General features: G+C 45.4%; 3 protein-coding genes across 7 annotated transcripts in view; 2 read left to right on the top strand and 1 right to left on the bottom strand.

Moving 5' to 3' along the window:
• Positions 1-4,020, top strand: part of KCNAB1 (potassium voltage-gated channel subfamily A regulatory beta subunit 1) — a 33,672-nt gene extending 29,652 nt beyond the window's left edge. For both annotated transcript variants that reach the window (XM_015872119.3, XM_015872120.3), the window contains exons 12-14: positions 558-678; positions 1,790-1,878; positions 2,534-4,020. In XM_015872119.3, coding sequence (XP_015727605.2) covers positions 558-678; positions 1,790-1,878; positions 2,534-2,623 — 300 coding nt within the window. In that variant the 3' untranslated portion in view covers positions 2,624-4,020. The remainder of the gene's footprint in view (positions 1-557; positions 679-1,789; positions 1,879-2,533) is intronic.
• Positions 4,021-5,558: 1,538 nt separating this feature from the next.
• SSR3 (signal sequence receptor subunit 3) lies at positions 5,559-9,464 on the bottom strand. The gene is made up of 5 exons (XM_015872121.3): positions 9,298-9,464; positions 8,867-8,993; positions 8,024-8,122; positions 7,128-7,259; positions 5,559-6,089 (listed from the first exon to the last, which is right to left on the bottom strand). Exons 1-5 carry the CDS (start codon positions 9,434-9,436, stop codon positions 6,023-6,025), a joined length of 564 nt encoding a protein of 187 aa, XP_015727607.1. The 5' UTR covers positions 9,437-9,464; the 3' UTR covers positions 5,559-6,022.
• Positions 9,465-9,526: 62 nt separating this feature from the next.
• The window catches only part of TIPARP (TCDD inducible poly(ADP-ribose) polymerase), a 31,348-nt gene continuing 19,756 nt past the window's right edge, over positions 9,527-21,118 (top strand). The window contains exons 1-3 of one of the 4 annotated variants that reach the window (XM_015872106.3): positions 9,527-9,663; positions 10,232-10,360; positions 12,174-12,246. In XM_015872106.3, the coding sequence (XP_015727592.2) occupies positions 12,232-12,246 (15 nt within the window). In that variant the 5' untranslated portion in view covers positions 9,527-9,663; positions 10,232-10,360; positions 12,174-12,231. Of the gene's footprint in view, positions 9,664-10,231; positions 10,361-12,173; positions 12,247-12,836; positions 20,346-20,561; positions 20,906-20,950; positions 21,107-21,118 lie in introns of those variants that run through there. The other 3 variants (XM_015872109.3, XM_015872105.2, XM_085513401.1) reach the window with 3 other exon arrangements.

The following is a 21,118-nucleotide window of genomic DNA, read 5'->3' as shown; positions in this document are numbered from 1 at the left end:
TACAAATGAGATGATTTTCAAGTGGGGTATTTCATAGCGTTTGTGATTTGTTTTCAACATGAAGGCTACATTTCAAGACAAAGTCTGGGCAATTTACTGCAGTCTAGCTCAGGAGGCAGCATTTCCCAGAGGGGCCTGAATTACGTTGGTGAGAATGAAGGAGAATCAAATGTCAAGCCTGAATATGGGAGAACTGAAACCTCAGCTCCTTCTCATTAGCTTTCTAACCTTGAAAGGCAATGGTAAGCCTTGAACAAGATCAGATGTCCTCTCACTTTTTTGGGGGGAGGATAGAGGGTTGCCAGAAGTTGACCAATATTTCACCATTTTCCAATTGCCATTGAATCCAGCGGTCTAAACGTAATGCTTAGGGGTCACAGTTTCAGGTGAGTGCACAAAGGCAGAGCACTGCAACAGAAGGCAGCAGGAGGGGACATCCCGCCCAGCCCTGAGTATCACTGCTTCATGGGGATTTTCAGGGGTGTTCCTATTTGCCCCAACCTTTCAGTCTGGGAAAGTTAAAGCCAACATCTGACTGCTGTGTAATTTCCCTCCAGTGCTACCAGTGGCTGAAAGAAAAAATCATAAGCGAGGAGGGAAGAAAGCAGCAAACAAAGCTGAAGGATCTCTCGCCCATTGCAGAGCGCCTTGGCTGCACACTACCTCAGCTAGCAGTCGGTAAGGGGACCGGGGGTGCTGTCATTAGCACTTGAGTGCCTTTGCTCTTTGCTTTGGTCAGAAGTGCACAACTTAGCCCCCATCTTCATATTAAAAAGGGCAATACTCTGAGCTGAAGATTCATTGCATTCTGTGTAGCTGAAAGATGAGTGCAGATGGACTCCTGCACAAACCTGGGAGGCTGCAGGTCCTCTGTGCTCCAGGTGTTTGCTTTGGAGTCAGCAATTCTACATAAATAGAAACTGAAAAAGCTGTGTTGCCTTTCAAGCAGGACAGAGGGCAGCTTTCTCTTTGTACGTATATATATATATTTTCAGTTATAACACTCGAATGAGTAATCAGGATTGACATAAGGAATGGTGGATCCAATAGCAGGAATGTGGAGAGACTGAAGATGTGAATTGCAACAATAATTCAGGAAGGGTAACACGTTTCAAGGGACGCAGTAACAGAAGGAACCAAGACCACTGTAGGATATGGAAGTTGAAGGCCCTGCTGTGGCAGGGGGTTGGAACTTGGTGATCCTTGGGGTCCCTTCCAACCCAAGCCATTCTATCTATAATTCTATTATTCTATGATATGAAAATGCCATCTACCACCTTTGAGGTAACAACTGCTCTGTTCTCCTCACACAAAATTACATGGGTTTGGTTTTTTTGAGCAAGCAGTAATGGTATTTTGCTATCAGAAAAGAACAAGGCAACCTGGAAAGGGCTGAGGAGAGAAAATATTAGGGGCATGTTTCCCATAGATCGAGCATTCCTGAATTATTTAACTGAGAGAGGAACCAGATGAGGAAGAAGGCTGAACCATAAAATGACAAATGATGCAGATGCAGCAAACCAGGCATTCCCAGACCTTATTTAGTGGGAACAAGAACAATCCGATGAATGAAAGACAGCACATTTAAAAATGGAAAAGGGAGATATTGACATGATGCATAACCATCCTGTTTAATGGGATTGGAAATGACTCAGAAGTGACCTGCAAAATTCCAAAAATAATAGTGCTCTTCTTCAAATGAAGAGAGAGACTCTGACAAATACTGTATGGGCAGTAGCGCAGTGTGCTGAGTGCTTTGTTCCTGACCATCCCATGCCTTTGTTTGCAGCATGGTGTCTGAGGAATGAGGGGGTGAGCTCTGTCCTTCTAGGATCTTCCAATCCAGAGCAGCTGATTGAGAACCTTGGAGCCATACAGGCAAGTGCCACCAGTGGGGCAGCTCCTGCCCAGTATCCGCTGTGTTACATCCACAGACACTGACAACAGTGCCCTCATTTTCTTAACTGAATCTCAGCACATTTTGTGTTGTTTCAGCCCCAGCTGCATTAATCAATTAGTCAAACCTATGGCACCTCACTGTGACTTACAACCATCTGCAGTGGTTAAACCCACGTTCAGCAGTTCAACGGGTTGCTTCACTCTTTGTCTAAAGGCTTACTTAAGCAAGTGAACTGGTGTCAACATGCAGGATGCTGTATTTATTCTACACCAAATCTTCAGTGTTAGTAAGCAGAAAAGCACAGGCCCATGTCATTGCCATGGACCTTAATTGTTCTCTGTTGCTTTTTGCAAATAAGGGCATTCCTGCCACCAGCTTTGTTTCTGCTGCAGTTGAACACAAATAGAATTCACGATGGTGGCTTCTGTGACTGTCTCACAGGGTAAAGTCACCACAATTATTTCTTTAAGGGAGAAAGGTGTCAAATAAATGCTTAAATACATCACATGTGCATGAAGAAAGAAAAGCAACAGAGGGAACATTATTTGATAAAATCCAGATATGAATTTAGAAAAAATCCATGGCTGTCTTCAGTGGAAACTGAATTAAATGTCAGTTTTCTTCTACCCCCAGGTTCTTCCAAAGATGACATCGCATATTGTAAATGAAATAGATAACATCCTGGGCAATAAGCCCTACAGCAAGAAGGACTACAGATCATAATGCAATGCATGAATCACCTGGACTGCATGGTTTGATAAGCGCTCTGTACAGAAGTCCTGAGTTACAATCGGGTCATTAGAATCATTCAGCAGCTTGCTGCTCGGTGTCTGCCGTTACGGATCCTTCCAGGTGTGCTGTTGCTACCAATCCGCAGTGAAATCTACAAGCACAGTCGATCTCCTTTACAAGCAGGAATACTCTTGTATTTTCCTACCTTCGACCGACTCCGTTAATTCTTACTTTTCTCTTAGCACCTCATGCTTGTGCTGTGACAAACATACGTAAAGCAAAAAATAACTTATAACCTTCAGGTACTTGGTAATTAAAGAAGGATGTACAGTTATATTTTTTCAATGAAGAAAAGCCAGATACAACTTAAGGTTTTAATAAAACCATGTTCGGGAAATCTCAACCACAGAGTTTCTTCAGTCAGGTTAAGAGGCAGAATGGGTAAGTTCAAGTTTTCCATGTGCTTTTTTATGCTGAACACACGCTATAGATTTTGTTCGTAACTGAATAATGGACTTAAAGTTGGGGAACTGATTAGAAGTCACATCGTTCAGCTCCTAACCAAACCATTTCAGCTGAGGAGCGCTCTTAGCAGCACCTGTGAGTACAAAGCAGAAGAGCCCAGTTAGGAAGCCCCAGAGTGCATGTCAGGTTAACAGCAACAACTGCTGTCTGCAGTGGTTTAATTCTGCATAAACTTCAAACCAAGAAAAAAGCCATGGTGAAATGGGTTCTTTTTTGCATTTTATAGAAACCTGTCTCTCTACTTTTGCCTGCTTGTAGACACAGCTATTGTAGATCTTAATACTCTTGAGCTTCTGAGGATGTAGATATTTATACCTAAAACATAGAGCTGCTGAAAAATGCCAGACAAAATCAGGTGTGTACGTTGGTGGAAGGCCACACTTGCTTTAACTTGTTCTGGAATCAGGCATAAGTAAACGCATAGTGTTTTTAGGACACATTTTAAACAGGCAGTTCTTCTGTGAGCATTTCATCCCTCTACAGAAGTTAATAGTAAGCATTTACCAATTAATTTGCCCATCTTGAGAATCACATCATATTTTACCATAAGTTTGCTTTGTAAAGTGCACCTACGATTTCAGTAACCCCTGGTTATTGAATCACACACTTTAGGAACACGCTTCCTAGAGGGTACAGCTCTGTACAGTATTTGTAGGACCCCTGTATTCTACCCCCAGCCTTCAGGATCTCTGCTGCGTGTGTGCAGCGCTCACGTCAACAGATGGGAATATTTGACTTGTTTCCTCCTGTATCTATTCTAACAAGCTATGGTCTGTGTAAATGAACTTAGCCGCTGTATAGCAAGAAATGCAATTTGACTTTGACTTCTGCTTGGACAAAATAAAAGCATTTTGTGCAACTAATTTCATACTTAGAGACCCTTTACTGAGAGTGACGCTGACTGTGGTGAAGCACAGACACAGAGCACGGTGTGGGGAAGTGCTGCCCCGTAGCTGTGCCCCTGCAGGGTCCTGCTCTGGGCTAACCTGAAGCATCACAATTAAAAAACAGCATGCGGCTTGTACTGGGGATTAAAGAAAACAGCCATTCTGAGCCTAGAACAACAAATCCCAATGCTTTTCTGTGAAGAAGTCCAGCAAAAGAACTGAAGGAAAAATGCAAAACCAACACACACACAAGAACAGCCATGAAAAACATTTGTTTCAGGCTGTCAGCACTGCAGCCTTCACTCTCCAGAAAAGCTCTGATGCGTGATGTGCTCCAGGCCTCGGGAAGTGGCAATGGCAAAAAAACAAGGTGAGATGCAAAGCTGCTGATGAAAGACTCTGACAGTAATAGCAGAAGAAAGGGCTGCTTCAAATCTCTTTTCTCTAGATGGCAGATTTCATGAAAAATACACCTGCAAGGTGTCTGATAGGGCAGCCTTCATCCTGCAAATGCTGACAGCTGACTCAAGCGCTGGCATTGCCTGTCTGCGGCACTGAATCCAAATGCCATGTGCTTCCAGCAGGAGCTGAGCCCATTGCTGAGCAGTGAAACAGAACTGGCCTCACGGCGTGTCATGACTGTTATAACAGCAAGGCAGGTGCCATTTTACGTGTGCTAAAGACTTAGTAGCATTAAGACTGATACCGCTCATATTTGTATGGTGCTGAATGCATCAAAACCAGTATTAGAAATACGCTCCTTACCCTTTCTTGCTGTGGTCACAATGGTATTTTAATACAGCTCTCAACTCTGCTCCCCCAGCAGCAGTCCTTGCACCAGTGTTGCAAGGCAGGCCAGGAAACTATAGAAGCTGAATAACTGACAACTTAGCATAGAAAAACCTGTTTCAAATTCCTACAGAGAACTCACGCAGAGCATATACTATCTGGTTTGCCTTGGAGCACCTCCTGAAGCTTCAAACCTTCGTTTTACTAAACTACACATAAATCTGAATCTCAGAGAAGCACAAAGATTTGCAAAGTAATTTTCATGTTAAATCTGATTGTAAGATTTCTCTTCCTTGTTTGGGATTGCAAGTATGTAACAGCAGTATCTGTAACTTCCAGATAGAACTCCATTAATAGAGGTTGAGTTTAGCATTTAATGTAACAGCTGCTTCACTGATAGCCCAAAAGAAGGCAGGATTGCCTGACAAAGCCATCGCAGAGAGCCAGCCAGGGCCTTTCAGTTGTGCTAGGAAAACTGGTTCCTTTTCATTTATGACTTGAGAGATGAAAACCAGTTAAAGAACGTTCTCCAAGGAGCCACTGTTCAGAGTTTTTATCTCAAAGTTATTTAAAAACAAGGAGTATTTCCAATGAAAGCAATCCTGCACTGACTTGCAGGAGATTCTTCTCCTATGGTAGTAGAGAGAGAGAGATGACAAACCTATGTACATTGCTCACACACAGAATCACCCACTTTCAGGAACTAAGCGAGGAAATACAAGGCATTTAATGACAAAAAGTCTCCTTTTTATTAAAACTTTCCAAGTTACAGTGAAAAGGGATAGATTGTCAATTTTTATGATCACAGATTGCAGCTCTTCTAATAGCCACTAAATTTACAGGAGAATTCCATGATGGGGTTGGACTACAGCTGTTCTGTGCTGCCATACTGCAGGCCCTTGCAGTTGACTCATACTGTCTAATGGTCTGCAGTACCATCACACCTATGAAGTACTTCAGAAAAGCTGTTTGATAATGGCTCACGTGCCATTTACTTTCAATACCAAGTAAATATTAGATTCAGTTATTGAGCAATACCATATGGAGATATCAAAGGTAAATGAACTTCCAAATGAAAACCACCCCCCCAAACCCTCAGGCAGTCACATTATTTTAAAAAGTTTGCTCTTATACCACCCTCAAGCAGAAGCTGAACCCTTCCACAAAAACAAACTGCTTTTTCTTTGGTCTACTTGGATCCTGTAGACAGCAGGGCAATCAGTCCAGATGAAGCACTTATGGAAAGGATATAGTTTCTGTAAGAATAAAGTTAAGGAAGCACACATGAATAGGAATCACTACTGCTTTTACAGAACACATAGTTAAGTTTTACCAAAAACAATGAATCAAAAAGATCCTCCTCTGTGGGAGCCTTAAATTAGGCACTGCAACAGTGTAGCAGAAACAGTGTAGCTAAGTCATGGCTTGAAACAGTGATGGAGCACCTGGTGGAAGGCAGGGCCGTCCCAGGGCACCTCAGGTGCATGCAAGGTACTCAAATGATGCAAGGAGTGGAGCCAGATGCATCCCTCCCAAGACATCATTTAAGGGTTGGCAGTAGAGGTGAGGGTGCCTTGTTGGAGATCCCTGCCTACCTGAGGCCTTCTGAAGGTAAGCAGATTCTTTTCTCTATTCCTGTGCCTACAGCTTTTGTGTTTGAGCAAACCCTCACTGGCTGCAGCCTGGGACCTTGGTGTTCTGCTTCCATCACTGGGCTTTCCATCACATTACAATCACTTACTTGAAATACAGCTTTCAACCAAGGTTATGAACCAGCTGCTCTGTTTACAGTGTATTTACCCTTAGTATAAAGATGCCTCTAAAGGTTAGCCTGCTCTTATCAAAGTGTTTATAAATACAGCAGGTCTCTTATGTATACAGTACTCAACAGCAGTATTTAAGTAACAAAATATTTACATGTGAAGTTACCCAAACTAAACAGTCCTGTAATTACACAGCATTTGACAACTTTGTTGTAGTTTTTCTGTAAACACAAGCTGCCTCCTGACTGCAAAATTACAAATGAAATGGAAATGTCATAAGATTTTTTGTGAGAGCCAATATCAGATGATAAACATTAATGTGATTTGGAAGTGTTGGGTTTGGGTGGGGGTTTTTTTGGTTTGTTTTTTTGTACTGTCTTCTTCTACATTCAAGTGTTTCTAAGTTGAGGAACCACAACAAATTGCAAACCTCAGCAGGCTGAAGGTGCTACACATATAATAAATGTATCTAGGAACAGCAACCAATGGGAATAGGACTTTGGTTGTTTCAGGTGCGGTAATAAAGGATACACAGTGGGGTTGAAATTCTTCAGCACAAAAAATGAAGCAATGATGACCAGGACCAGAAAGAGAGTGTTGTTGTAGAAGATGGAAAAGGTTGTCGCTTCATAATCTGCAACTTCGTTTTTCTTCCACAGAATCCTATGAACAGATTAAGACATTATTTCAAATGTATTTCAATCAATGCATATCCTGCCACACTCACAGTTATGAGGAGACTTCCACCCAGTGGGGAAGCAAACCACAGCTCTTATCACAGCCAGCTACTGAAAAACAGAGCACTGCAAAAACCACCAGTCAACTCAGCAGTCAAAGGAAAGCCTGTATATACTCTGCACTTGTGTATCTAAATGACTTACAATTGTTTACCCACCCTGCACATCAAGCCTAGTGCATTAGAAACAGCTGTCCGTGCAAGCTTGTATCTGTTAAGTGCCATCAGTGTGCCTGGCAATTAGAAAGAAAGATGTGGCTTTTTTGTTCCAAAAAGTTATTGAATGGAAAATACGTATACTTGCTTTGCCAGTTATAACCACTAGGGGTAAAAAGTGCAACCACTGATGAGCAGCACAGTAGAGCAGTATAGGGGAATGCTGTACACACTGAACTCGCATTCTACTAAGCAAAGTCAATTACATCTGTTCTTAAAGAAATGAATTTATCTTAATTCTGAAGGCAGCTATGATTGTTACTCATCAGACATCTATGAGCAGCCCTGTACAGAAAGCTGTCTTCCTTTGCATCTCAAGAATGGAGAGGCTGCCTTATTGGGCCTTAATGATAAAGGCTTCCACGTTTGAGACCATTCACTGATGGTTAAAAAGAGGATTTACAGATGGACAAAAAGCTGATAGTATAACTAGTATTAAAACAAGGGGAAGACAGAAGAGCACGAGGAGGATTACCTTTCATCCTTCTCCTTTCGAGACATCTTCCTGTTGTCTGCCTCAGAAAGCTTGCGAGTAACTTCTTTGGAAACAGCGTCTTCTCTCTTCTGTGCTACCCTATAAGAAACACCACTTGTGTTCAAGTTGAAAAATAGAGGGGGGCTGAGGGAGGAAAGAACTAAAGGAAGATGGATTATAGAGAGGAAAAAAAAGGTTGAGATACAGAACAGTTTTGCCAAACCAAAGGGACAATTACCAGTAATCAAATTATGAGAAGTACTTGTCAAATGCAGTTTGTGGCAATACCCCATGAGAACAAGGGTTGCTTTGTTGTTTCACTGTTCTCCTAGAAGACAAGGCAGGTCTGTTCTACAGGAGATGTGATAGATGCAATCAGATATTCTGTCTGGTTACTGATACCAAAGAAGCCTATGAAATGCACACTCAGCCCAAACATCTTTTTGCCTCAAGCTGAAGGTAATGATCTCCAGGTATCAGACAACAGCTGTAAGAACAGCTGCAGTGGCCACTTTTGGGTCACGTCTTACATTGCGGTCAAGGACTTTCAATGGAAGAGCAGTCCAAAAGCAAAGCTGGTCACTTAACACTTGAGCTGTGACATTTCCCACTCTTAAAGCTCACAACTCGGCATTTACACTGTCCTCACAACCTAATGCAATTCATCAACTGATACAATGGGATCTGATGACAGCAAATATTGAGGTAGGGAGGCTTATATCTCCCGACTGAGATACAAGAGCACTTCAGAGTAACATTTCACATCTTCATAGAAACGTCGACCACATCACTTCTGCTGAATTATTACAAAATAAGACGAACATCAGCCAGTCACCAACTCACTTGTGCTTCAGGACAAACTTGACGTTCTTATAGGCAAACGCCACGAGGTAGGTACTGATGAGGGTCATCACGCTGTACAGCACGGCAGACTGAACCAGATCCATGTGCCATATCCTCCAGTACAGCCCTAAAGGACAGAAGCACAACGTGCACTGAGCGCTGGGGGTCGCCACGCAGCTCCAACATGAGCAGGGAATGCCACGTCAACAGCGGGGCCGGGGCTGCACGGAAAGGACCCGAGATGGGGGGAAAGGACCCGAGATGGGGATAAAGGACCCGAGATGGGGATAAAGGACCCGAGATGGGGTAAGGGTCCGCTCGGTGCCACCCCCATCCCCCCATCAGGACGGCCCCATTCTCCCCAACACCCCCCCATCCCCCTCGGGAGGCCCCGCTCCCCTCCGCCGCCCCGTGTCGCTCCCGCCGCTCACAGATGGGGATGGCAGAGACGATGAAGGCGTTGCCGAAGAACAGCGCGGAGGACTTTGCCGACAGGTTGCGGCTGAAGTCCTGCAGCAGCAGATCCTCCTCCGACTGCTGCCTGCCGCCCGGGCCGCCTTTGGGCGCCATGTTTGGTACAGTCAGCGCTGCCGAGCACGGGGCGACACTTCCGGTGGGATGGACGCTACTTCCGGAGAGCGCGGAGCCACTTCCGGCAGCCGTCGTTCCCGCTGCTCCCGCTGTGGTGATGGAGCCCGAGCGAACCGAGCGCTGGAGCCGGGCCTGGAGCCAGCCCCAGAGCCAGCCCCAGAGCCAGCCCCGCGGGACCCTGCTCAGAGCCCCGGGCCCGGCTGCAAGTGAGTACGGGACCCGCGTGTGGGGCCGGGCAGCTCCGGGGGGCGGGGCGGGGCTGGCGTAAGGTGACGTTGCTTTAAAAAATAAATAATAAAATATTTCGTATCTGGCTTACTGAAAGCCGTTGTTTTTTTGTTGGTCTGGAAATATCCGCTCATTTCTTTTCCCCACACACACCGGCCCGGCAGGCCGGACCCCCGGGCCTTAACCCAGGCTCGGGCACCGCCAGCCTCTGCCTCCGGGTTTGTATCCCCCACGTCATTGGAGCCTCCAGCCTTGGAAAGTTGAAGCTGCGTTTTCCAGCTTTGCTCCCCTTCCTTTGCTTCTTTTTGCAAGAAAGAATGTGTGCAGCGTGCAGCATGTGCTGTGCAAGTGCTAGATGGATGAGCAGACAAGTTGATATTGACAAAACTCATTGCTAGTTGTGACTGAAGAGAGGCTGATAGAACATGTAGGAGCAGTAGGGCTGTGCTGTTTGATTGTGTGGTAAATACCTGACACCAAAGCTGGGTTTCATGTTGAACACAGTGTGCTGGTAGAATGGTATCACTCATGTTGTACTGCCTGCAGGCAACACTGGGAGCGATGCTGCTGATGGTGAGGCCTTCCTGTGTGGCATGGAGATGCACCTGCAGCAGGGATCCCCGGGCTGACAGCGCAGTGGGCTGCACTGGGCTCTGAGTGCCAGCAGAAACACCGGTGAGTGCTGTGTGAGTGTAGCTGTGCTCCATGCATGGCCCAGTATTGCCCTTTCATTTAGCCCCTTCACTATCATAGAGTCATTTGAGTTCGAAGGGACCTTTAAAGGCTGACAGTCCAACTCGCCTGCAATGAATGGGGACATCTACAGGCTTTTTCTTACAGCCCCTAAGGTACTGACAGACTGCTCTCAGGTCTCCCTGGAGCCTTCTCTTCTCCAGGCTGTACAGCCCCAGCTCCCAGCCTGTCCTCATAGCAGGTGTTCCATCCCTGGGATCCGTGGGATCATTTCTGTGTCCCTCCTCAGGACACACTCCAACAGTTCAAGCTCTCCCCTGCTGAGGTCTGGATGCAGTAGTCCAGGTGAGGTCTCAGCACAGAGCAGAGTGGTAGGATCACTTCCCTGACCTGGTGGCCATGCTTTCTGTGATGGAGCCCAGGGTACAATTGGCTTTCTGGACTGTAAAAGGACACTGCTGGCTCATTGCTGTGGGACCAAAAGGGGTGAAGCCTGACTGCACCTCTCTTAGACCGTATTGAAGGGCTGACCCCTACTGGGGAAGGATTTCTTTCTGGAGATCCCTCCTTGGTGAAGCTTTCCCCTGCAACCCCAGAATCTTCTGCTATGGGTGAGCAATCTCCTTCCCTTCCTTTATAGCACCTTTCTATGATGCTGGTCCTTTTGTCCTTGCACCTCTGTTGTAATGCCTTTCCCACCGTATTGATTACTACAGGTATCTGTTACATGAAATGTACCTCTGTTAGAATTGCTTAAACTAGTTGGAAACCACAGGGGAGATAAAATGTAAGATTATTTTAAGGTTCCAGTTTGCTGCCTGTATTTTTGCACAGATTTCTTTCGCTCACCTGTGTAAATTTGTGTTGTGGTGGAATGTAGTTAAGTCTAACTTTTTGTTCTTAGATTGGGTTTACATGGGAAGAATGCAATCATTTTGGAATGAAGTCTGCCAGATGACCATCTGTCTCTCCATTAAGATGAAGTATGGCATTGCTTGGGGCAGTAGAGTGCTGAAAGATTCTCTTGAAAGAAATGAGCATTTTGTTGTTTTTTTTAAAGCCCTGGCACAGTCAGGCTGTAGCTTTGGGCAGAACGCTGCGTCCTGTGAAACTGTTACTGGAGCTTCTTGTTCAGTCCAAGTATGTCACACTTGCCTCCCCAGAAATAAATTGGGATGGAGAGTTCTGTTTAAGAACTTGGTTTTTAAGTGCCTAAATCTGCCTTGTGCTCACTGTGTTTTGTCTGAGCCCTCATTCAGAAGCCACTGGGCTCGTGAGACTTCCAGAGGAACAATGGCTACTTGACCCAAGAGCAAAACTTCATCTCGTGTTAATTTTGTGAACTCTTTAATTTCTGTTTCTTGCCAAGATTCTTAATAAAACAGAAATAGTTGTCTAAAACTCTGAGCTGGACGAAGCTGTGAGCTTGAAATGAGGGCAGTGGCATTTCCCAGCAGTATTTGTTCTGCCTGTTTTGTCTCTACTGATCTGTGCAAAGTATAACCTCAAAACCACGTTTGTATCAGATTGGAAAGCAGACTCCTTGAGGCAGGTGATAAATAGTAAGTCATCCTGCTCTTAGCAAGGTTCCGTTGGTTTGTATTTATGTTTATGTCTCATGCTTTGTCATCAGTATGTCATAGTACATTGCAAAAAGTGTGCATTTATTAGATTCTGATGGTGTGCTTGCTTAGGTAGCATGAGGAAAAAAGTGTGAGGCAGCAGCAGTAACGGATCCATCATGTATTTTTAGTTTTTTTTTCTCTGTTGATTAATTAGTCATCTCTTCCTTTAGGTACCAAAATTGTACAAGAATCCCTGAGGTGCAGAAGGGGAGATTCCTGTGAGACAGCATGGAACAACCTGAGGTGGGTCAAGAGCAGAACCAGAAAGCTTTTGCTGGGGCCCTTTCCATCGCCATAGCAGTGCTAGGAATAGAGATCCCAATAGAGATGAAGGGCTCTAAAGTCTTAGTAGCTTCAGTAGAAAATTCTGCTACAATGATGTCTTGTTATGGCCCAAAGGTCAGCGCATGAAAACCTTGGGTGTCCTCATTGTCTGGGCACTGTGTGGGCTGGATGGCAGAGGTCATTTAACTGTACTACCATAGCCCAAACCCTCTGTGTTAGGGCCTATCTGTACCTAAGGGAAATGAAAGCAGTGTTCTCAGTGTGTTACCTAAATATTGTTTTACAAGGGGAAATAATTCTACATTCCATCAAATTTGTTCATGACAGAGTCTTGTGTCAGAGTTCTTTTGAATTACATGTGCTGTGTTCTTCGTATGGTGTGAAATGACCTTTCCATCAAATTCTGATTGTGGTTTTCCAGCTCTGCCTACCTAAACCCTCGGGAGCACACAGCAATTGTTTCTGCAAGTAACAGGTTACTGTAAATAATAGTTCTCAAGCTTATGGAAAATTCTGTATTACTTTGAGTGATGGTTCTTTCTTGGCATAACTCTGCTGAAAAGATTACAGCCTCTTACAGCTTGATGGCTTATGCAGTCCTTCTAATCTAATTTAAAGGCTCTCCAGAAGTGTTTTTTTTAGCTAACAAAACCGGTGGAAAAAACTCCCTTGAGACTGATACATAATGTATGAACAGACCAAAAAGGACCATTTTTGCTGTCATCCAGTGTTACTAGTAGGACATTCCAGCATTTCTTATGGTTCAGTGAATTGCTCTGTTGTTAGTTGCCATGGTAGCTGACAACCTGTGTAATAGAAGAACCCTGAAAACCCTTCAGATAACGGCATGTTTCTTTCTGGATACTGACTGCTCTCACATCCCAACAATAATGGTTGTATCAAAAAAGAGATAGTGGCAATAATCCTCTCTGAGAGCCACAAAATAATGCTTATGGTTAAAATACATGTCACCCTGTTGGTGATTATAGCTTGATCTCTGTGTTGTTGTACAACTTGCATTTGTAAAAGTAACAGAACATTGTGTGCTCTGTGCAATTACAGTGCACACCCTAAACAAAAACCTGTAACAACAAATGTTCTCAGCAGGGACTTTGATACACCCTCTCTTTTCCTTGCTTTTATAACATGACTTAATCAGAGTAAATGTGCAGAAATACCCAATGTTTAGGGTTGTTTGTTTCAGCCAGTTACAGAATGTGGGACAGAAATGTATGCGGCTGTCTTCTAGAAGTCTTATTTCTTTTGTTGTCCCCCAACGCTTGCACATTTGGAGCTTTTTCGTGTTGCTTTTTAAAGCACGAGTGGTGCATATTGTTACATTAGAGGAGGGTGTCTGTCTTCCTCAAATAAAGAGCACTTCTTTGCAGTATATGGACTAAAAGGTTTGTGACAGCTTACAGCTGTTTATTGCACTTCCCAGTAGTGTGTTCTCCTCATTCTGCCTAGAAGAAATCTGGACTGATTTCTTTCTGTGCTTCTTTCCTCCTCAGTGCTTGTTAATTGGTAACTGGATTAAATACGTGTGATGAGCATGAACCAAGCAGTTCTGCTGTCTGTGTGGTGCAGGTGGATGTGAAGCATTTTTGTTCTCCCTGTGCTATGCTTTTCTTTTTTAAGCTTTCTGCACACCTCTGATTTTACAATTGAACCTCTGACCTGGCTGTGTTGCTTTCCAGGCAAATCAGTTCCAGGGTGGTTCAGAGCACAGCCCCCAATCCAGCACAGCTGTTGCACAGCTGGAGGGGCAGTCTAGAACTTGCAACTCAAAACCTGCTGAATTTCTGTGGCCCCTCTTTAACTAAAGGCAGCTCAGTGTAGCACTGACCCATTTTTGGTGTCTTGAAATGATCTCATCTGTTCCAGTTTCCTCCTTTTAACATTTTTTCAGGCTTTGGTTGGTAGACTTTTCTGCACGTAGACCAGATGAATGAAATAATGTCTGTAAGTAGGTTCTTGGGGGACTTGCTTACTCAACACTTTTCTCAGATACTTCATGGAACTGACACCTTGGAAAAGCAATATTGAATGCAGCATTTGACAAATAACTATGTTGTATGGGTAAGAATTAACCTAATATTCAAGATTTAGGGCAACTGTTTCTCTAACATCATGACCTGTTTTCCACATGATCTAAGTGAAAGCTTTTAAAAGCAGGAAATACAAAATCACTGTATCTTATTTAACCCTTTAGCATATCCTTAACTTGTATTCTGATTGAGCTCAAAATCCCCTGTTCTGGTTGCTCTGGAGGATGTGCAGCTTGACACTGCACATGACTGTGCTCCAGCCAAACGTGACCATAGCGTGTGCAGTCACTCAGTGTGCACTGGGATGTGTAACTTCCACCCACTAAAAGGACTCTTCCAGACATGCAGCTGTGGCAGTGTCACTGCACATGGAGGTGCTGTAGGCTTTTGTATGGGTCACACTCACCTTTTATGATGTGGTGGAAGAATTACAGTGTGAAATTAAGCATGTGAGCTGTGTTGGTAATGCTTTGGCACTAGGGGAGGCTGAGAAAGCTGCAGGAATGAGTCTTTAATAGAGGCAGACCTACCAAATTGTGCTTCATGTGTGGAAGGCAACTTGGCATGCAAAAATGAGTGAAAGGTGTGACTGAGGCAGTGGAGCTCTGGCCCAGGGCCCAGGTTTGTTGCAGGCTACATGGCAACATCTGTAACCATCCCTTTAGTTGCTGCCTCTGTACTGTGTGTTTGTGCATGAAGGGTGCTAGGCGATAGGGAACAGCCACTTAAATATGGGATGGGCATCTTGTGTCTCTAACTGCATGCAAGTTGTGAGCAGGTCAGATGTATTCCCCACATTAGGAACGTACTGAATGATCTGCAGTGGGGTTAAGCTGGTCTAGTTCAGCACTCTGAATCCCAGTTAGTGGGAGGAAGTTGGCCAGATGGGATTTCTGGGTCTTAAATGTGTGTCAAACACCCACTGCTGCTTCATCCTTCAGCAGCACTGGAGGATCTGGTGGTGGTTGGTGTCACTTCCCACCTGTGAGTTATCTCTGGGGTTTCCCATCCTGCATCTGAGCTGAGAGGAAATCTTAGCTTATAAAGTGTAGCCACAAGAGTTGGCCACCCACGTGCTGATGGCTCCTAAAGCACTCATGTTTGGATGCACGAATAAAAGGGGCTATTTATGTCTATTCCACTTCAGGCTGGTTATTTGCAATTGCATGTAGCACACAATAGCCTTGTTCATCTCAAACTCATTGTAGTGATACCCACCGCACTGTAATGGTCTGTACAAAATGAGGCTCTGTAAGGTTTTGCCAGATGTAAGATGTGTTTGTGCTGTTGCTTTCCAGGTGTGCCTTTACAATTTGCAGAACTTTTGGCTGAAGGATGCCCACTATTTCTGCGTAGATAGTAAACCATCTATGTATTTCAGGTGGAAGTAGCTTTAGTTTTGGAAGTGTTAAAATGTTAGTTGACCAACACTAGGTTATAAGGGAGCATTTCTATTCTCCTTAGTTTAAACTGGAGTCAGCCTAGTGAAGAAACGAAGCACTGCCATCCATGTCTACACGTGGGATGCTTGTACTAATTCAGGGGACTTCCACAAGAGGGTGCACCACTTCAACCATACATGGAAACCCAATGAGAGTGTCCCCACTGCATACGTTTTCTGTCACTTTATGTATTAATTCATGTATCTAAATCAGCTTCAAAATTGAACGGTTGCTTTCTCCAGTTGAACGGCCTAGTTTGTAACATGAATGAATACCTTTTTCTTTGTGGGTAAGCAAGTCAGGAAGTTTAACTGGGCACAAAGGCACGTTTCCAAGGAGTCCAGTTTATGCTCATGAAAAGCTGCCTTTAAGTTCTGGTCACAAAATGCTACTTGTATCCTTGTTTTCTTTTCAGCATACTGAGAAGTGTTGGCGTGTTATTAATTCAGTGACAGTCTCCTGCAAATGTTCAATACTTCACTCAAGAATAAGGGCTGTTGTCTAAGTTTTGAAGCATCATTATTTTGCTTTTCAAATTGGTACAACTTTGGATAATAGAGCTACACAAAAAAGCCTCCATCTAGAAGGGTAACTTCATGGGAGGCTCTTGACTTGAGTACAACTGTTACCACTTTTTCCTGTTTCTATTTTATGCTAAAATTGTTTTGTAATATAGACAGGAACTGTTAACAAAATTATGCTTAAAGTGTATTAAACATACTAAAACATTTTGCTGGATGTGTAGGCCAAAGTGCTGTGTCCCTTCCTTTGGGACTGCAGTACAGAGATAGCGAGATATCTCCTTGGGAATGATTAACTGCAGCACATTTACCAGGAAAAGGGGCTGCTTTTTGAATCGCACATTGTCTGTCTAAGTACATGAATCATCCCTTGCAGAGATAAAATTGTCTGATGGTCAGCAGAATAACTGACATTATGGTGATATTCATATGTGCTTTACAGGATTCTTTTCCCCCATGAGAAGCTGGTTCTACCAAACTTGCAGCCTTTATTAAGTAAGAGAAGCAGAGAATGGTGTGCTTTTAAAACCTCTTAATTTCCTGTACAAGTTACTAAAATAAGGTGAACTAGAGACAAATATGTATGTATGTATATTGATTATCGCTATCTGCAAACGTGAAAGTTGGGCCTAGATGCAAAGGGTGTCACTTACTGATAGTAATGAATGTGACCTACTGTGTTGGGTCCACAGCACCACTGAGCAAAGTTGGGTCCCAGCTGCTGCTCTGGGCTGCAGGATGAAGCATTTTCTGCACCCAGAAGGTTCTCCATCTGATGTAGAGAAATTTTTGTATCAACCTGGCCGACCTCTGGCCAATGCTGGGCATTCCTAGAAGAGAAAGGCTTTAATTGATAGTGCGTTTCATCTCAACGTGTTTGGATGTTGCAGTTGCGCTCCCTGTTTTGGTGAGATGCAGCCACTAGGTGCCGCTCCAACAAAAGCTACTGGGTTACAGGTGCTGGACCTTTCATTCTTTTTCAGTGAAAACTGGCTTGCATTATTTCATCTTCATATAAGCACATCGAGTACTCTTTTTACTTCCAAAAAGTAAAAATGAAAACAAGCCATGATTACAGTAACTGGTTCTGGAATTAGGAGGGTTGATAGAAATGTTTGTACAGCTTGTAAGAAAGGCAAAAGGCATCTGCATCTCACAGCCTGAGTGTGTTGGCAGAGGACGTGTGCTGAGAAGTGAACTGTCGCACAGTTCCTACAATAAAGAAGAGTCCACACATCCCAATAACAGAAAACAACTGGTCAGAAAGTCTCTTTTTCCTTCTGTTAACTTAAATATTTATGATAATAATAATAATCTGCGTTGTTGACATTTCTTTTTCCTTGCATACCTTGCAGTATGAGACAAGGAACCTGTGTTCTTCCCTTTGTCAGTAACTTGTTGCTTAACTTGGCTATGATTCATTCTGTATTTTTGCATAGCTGTTAGAGTGGATAATTAAGACTTTGTCATATTAATGAAGAAGCCCAGACCAACAGATTTCAGTATTTTTATCTAGCGTTAGTACATACTGACTTCCTTCCCTGTAGGTAGTAGAAAATAAGGTAACTTCCATCCAATGCTCCTTTCTGTGAACTTGAATTTCAGTCTTGTGAATTGTGTGAGTAGCAAAGATGTCAGCACGATAGCGATGCTGTGAGTACTGAGCTATCGTGCTGTCAGTGAAAGGAGATCTTGCAGCACTGACTGTTTTGCACAATGACCTCAGTTCACCTTTTCTGCATTCAGCTGCCTCACTTTCTGAAAGGCTGTGCTGGGGTCTGCAGGAAGGTCTGTGCCCCATAACACCACAGAACTACTTCTTTTACCAGTAGTTTCATCTGCGCCATGATGAAAACAAAACTGTAAACATGTTAGAAATCCTTTTCTTTCCCATGAAAAGCAATTTGAAAAGTCATAGAATCATGGAATGGCCTGGGTTGGAAAGGACCACAGTGATCATCTGGTTTCACCCCCCCGCTACGTGCCAACCACCAGCCCAGGCTGCCCAGTGCCACATCCACTTGTTGCTCAGCAGTTCTTCCATACTACATACCTTCAGGGCAGCACTGTTGGAGCAGCCTGACCAAGGTCATGAACGGCCAATTTGTGAGGTGGAGGCATCCGAGGACATGTGGAACACAGTGAGTGGTGAGAGCTCAGGCTTAGATTGCTGTACTTCTCTGTTAATTGGGTTATGTGGAAGCCCTTGTCTGGTTTGAAGCAGCAGGATATGCCACTCCTGAACTTGCTGGCATGGAGAGAAGTTATGGAAGACAGAACACGGAGTATGACAGCTTGCTTCTTTGCTGCTTCATCTGGCAGAAATACACCAAGGTAAAACTTAAAGAGCTTATGGCAGCGTCAGTTCCTCCTTCTTTGTACTTAAAAATGCACAAACCAACTGAGTAAGTGAGATGTCCTTGGGATGGGTGGCTTTGGAGGAACTGGGAAGGTACAGCACAGCTTGTGTGGGCCTCCTCCTGCAGCATCCTTCATTTCCATCAGCGTGTGCTGACTTCACGTAAAACATCAGAAATGGGAGAGTGATGTAAGGTGGTACGTTTCATGAGGTTAAAAACATCCATTGTGCAAGGACTCGGGTTGAGAAGGAGGCCTGCTTTGTGTTATTGGGCTGGAAACCACTTTGTACCCATGAGCCTTTACGTGAAGATGTTTTGCTGCTTCCCTCAGTGAGTAGGTGCTGTGTACCTGCTGGCAGCTACGTTATCTGCACGTCGCACTGGTAAATGACTGCCTTCACTTCAACATGCTCTACCATTTGAAAGAAATAATGAAAGCTCTCGCTTAAAATTTAAACGTGTATTTAAAAATGAGGTCACGCTTTCCTGGCGGTCGTGGTTGCTCGCTTTATGCGTTTGGGTGGGATTGCCTCAGAAACAGCTTCGTGAGCTGCTGCCGTGCCGTGATGTGTTTCCTTTAATTATACATTTGCATGGAGAAGGATTGCAGCCTCCTCCTCTCCTGGTGCCATCCACCCGCCCTCCGCAGGGGGAGTTGTGCGTATCACGGCGTGTTGTTCAGCCGGGTGCGTTATTTATATCTCATGCATGAAATCAGCCATTCCAAACAGATAATTTCTGCTCCTGTAATAGAAAACAAGAAGCGAGCGTGCATCCAGTTCTGTCTCGCAGGGTGAGGGTGTGACGCATTGCCAGTCACTGTGCTTACTAAACTCTGTGCTCAGACAGCACAGGGCTGTGCCTGCCTGATCTTTCAGACACTTGGGGCTCAATTAGGGCTGAAGATTTGTTTCCAGCTCTTGTGGGTACGGATGCCTGCTTTCCTCAGCCTCTGCTGTGTCATTCTGTGAGCAGTCGGCTGAGTGCTGTAATGTCTTTGCATCGCTGGCGCATTATAAATGCATCTGTGCATCATTTTCGACATGCACTCAATTCCTGCTGTACCCAGCGAGCTGACAGCTTCTTTGCAGCTGCCTGTGTTCTTTGGATACGCTATGGAGTTGTTGAGCTTGTATGTACAAAGGGAATGGAGGCCTGGCTTTACTGGAGACAACACCACGGCAGCAAACACCACGATAGGCATTCATTCCATCGCCATCCGTTCGAGTGGCTCTTAACGTTCTTTTCCCCTGCTGTAGGGAAGCTCAGCGGTGCTGAGGAGCTGTCGGGCCGTGTGAGCAGCGGGCACGTCGTGCATCCCGCAGCTCCCCCAGCAGCACCGCACAGCTGGGCTGCCCCGTGCGCTCCCACACGCACAGCCGCCGCCGGAAGATGACAGCACGCTGCTGGCTTGGGGACAAAAGAAAGTTAGCTGCGCTCTTAACGCGTTCCAGCTCTGCGCTGCGCTGCGTAAATAGCCAGGAACTCACTCCAGTTCGTTCCGTTCGCTTTTGCAGCACGTCCCTTGAAGCGGTGGGTGGGCCGGCCCCGGGTGCTGCAGCTCCGTGCTGGAGCGGTGCAGTGACACTGACAGCGCTGGGGGCTGGGATCGTAGTTCTGCTGTGCCGCAAATCATCTCTCAGTCGGGAAGGAGCGCTCATAGAACCACCCGGACTAAGAAGTTCGGTAAGGGCGGGAGCTCCGGTGCTGTTGCTGCTTTTAGTGCGGGCTCTTTGTTCCTGGGTGGTACCGGGGGCAGCGGCCGGTAGTTGTGTTCCTGCAGCCGGGGCCGTGCCGAGCCGCCCGGGGCGGGTCCGTTCCCGACACAGGCGGTGCCCAGCTCCGCCCCGCGCAGCTGCCCTCGGGAAGCGCTATTTAAATGTGCGGGCCGGGCGGGCGCGGGGCAGAGGAGCGGAGCGGAGCTGCGGGAGCTGCCGGGGCTGCCATGCGCCTGCCCGGGGCCCGCGGCACTGCACGGCAAAACGCCTGCACGGCCCGCCGCCCTGCTACTGCTGTGCTGCCTGCTGTTAGTGCTGTGCTGCCTGTTAGTGCTGTGCTGCCTGCTGCTGCTCCGAGCGGCCGCTCTGCGGCTGGCAGCGCTGCCGATAGCGCTGCTGGGAGCGGCCGGCCGTAGCAGCCTGGTTTTTTGTTTTGTTTTGTTTTTTCTTTTTTTTACCAATTTTTACAGTTCTTTTTTCACCCTTGTCCCCGCTGCAGGCTGGTTGCGCACGCAGGAGCTGCGGTCGGTAGGTTGGCGGGCAGCAGCCCGGTGTGCAGCGCGCTGGGGTCGGTTGGTGTCGGTGTCCCTTACTCGATTCCGGGAGCTTCGCGATTGGGAGGAGGGGTGCGGCTCGTGGCAGCGCTCAGGGCTGAAATCTCACACCGGGAGATCTTTTTCTGTTGAAATACGTTGTGCAAATATAGCGTCGCGCTTGGCGGTTGCTGAGGTTGTTTCTAAA

The sequence above is a fragment of the Coturnix japonica genome, chromosome 12, assembly GCF_054131305.1.
Source record: "Coturnix japonica strain WE chromosome 12, WE-NBRP24, whole genome shotgun sequence".
Taxonomy (NCBI): Eukaryota; Metazoa; Chordata; class Aves; order Galliformes; family Phasianidae; genus Coturnix; species Coturnix japonica.
Note: the sequence above shows the minus strand (reverse complement) of the source record. Positions and strands in the feature narration are given on the sequence as shown.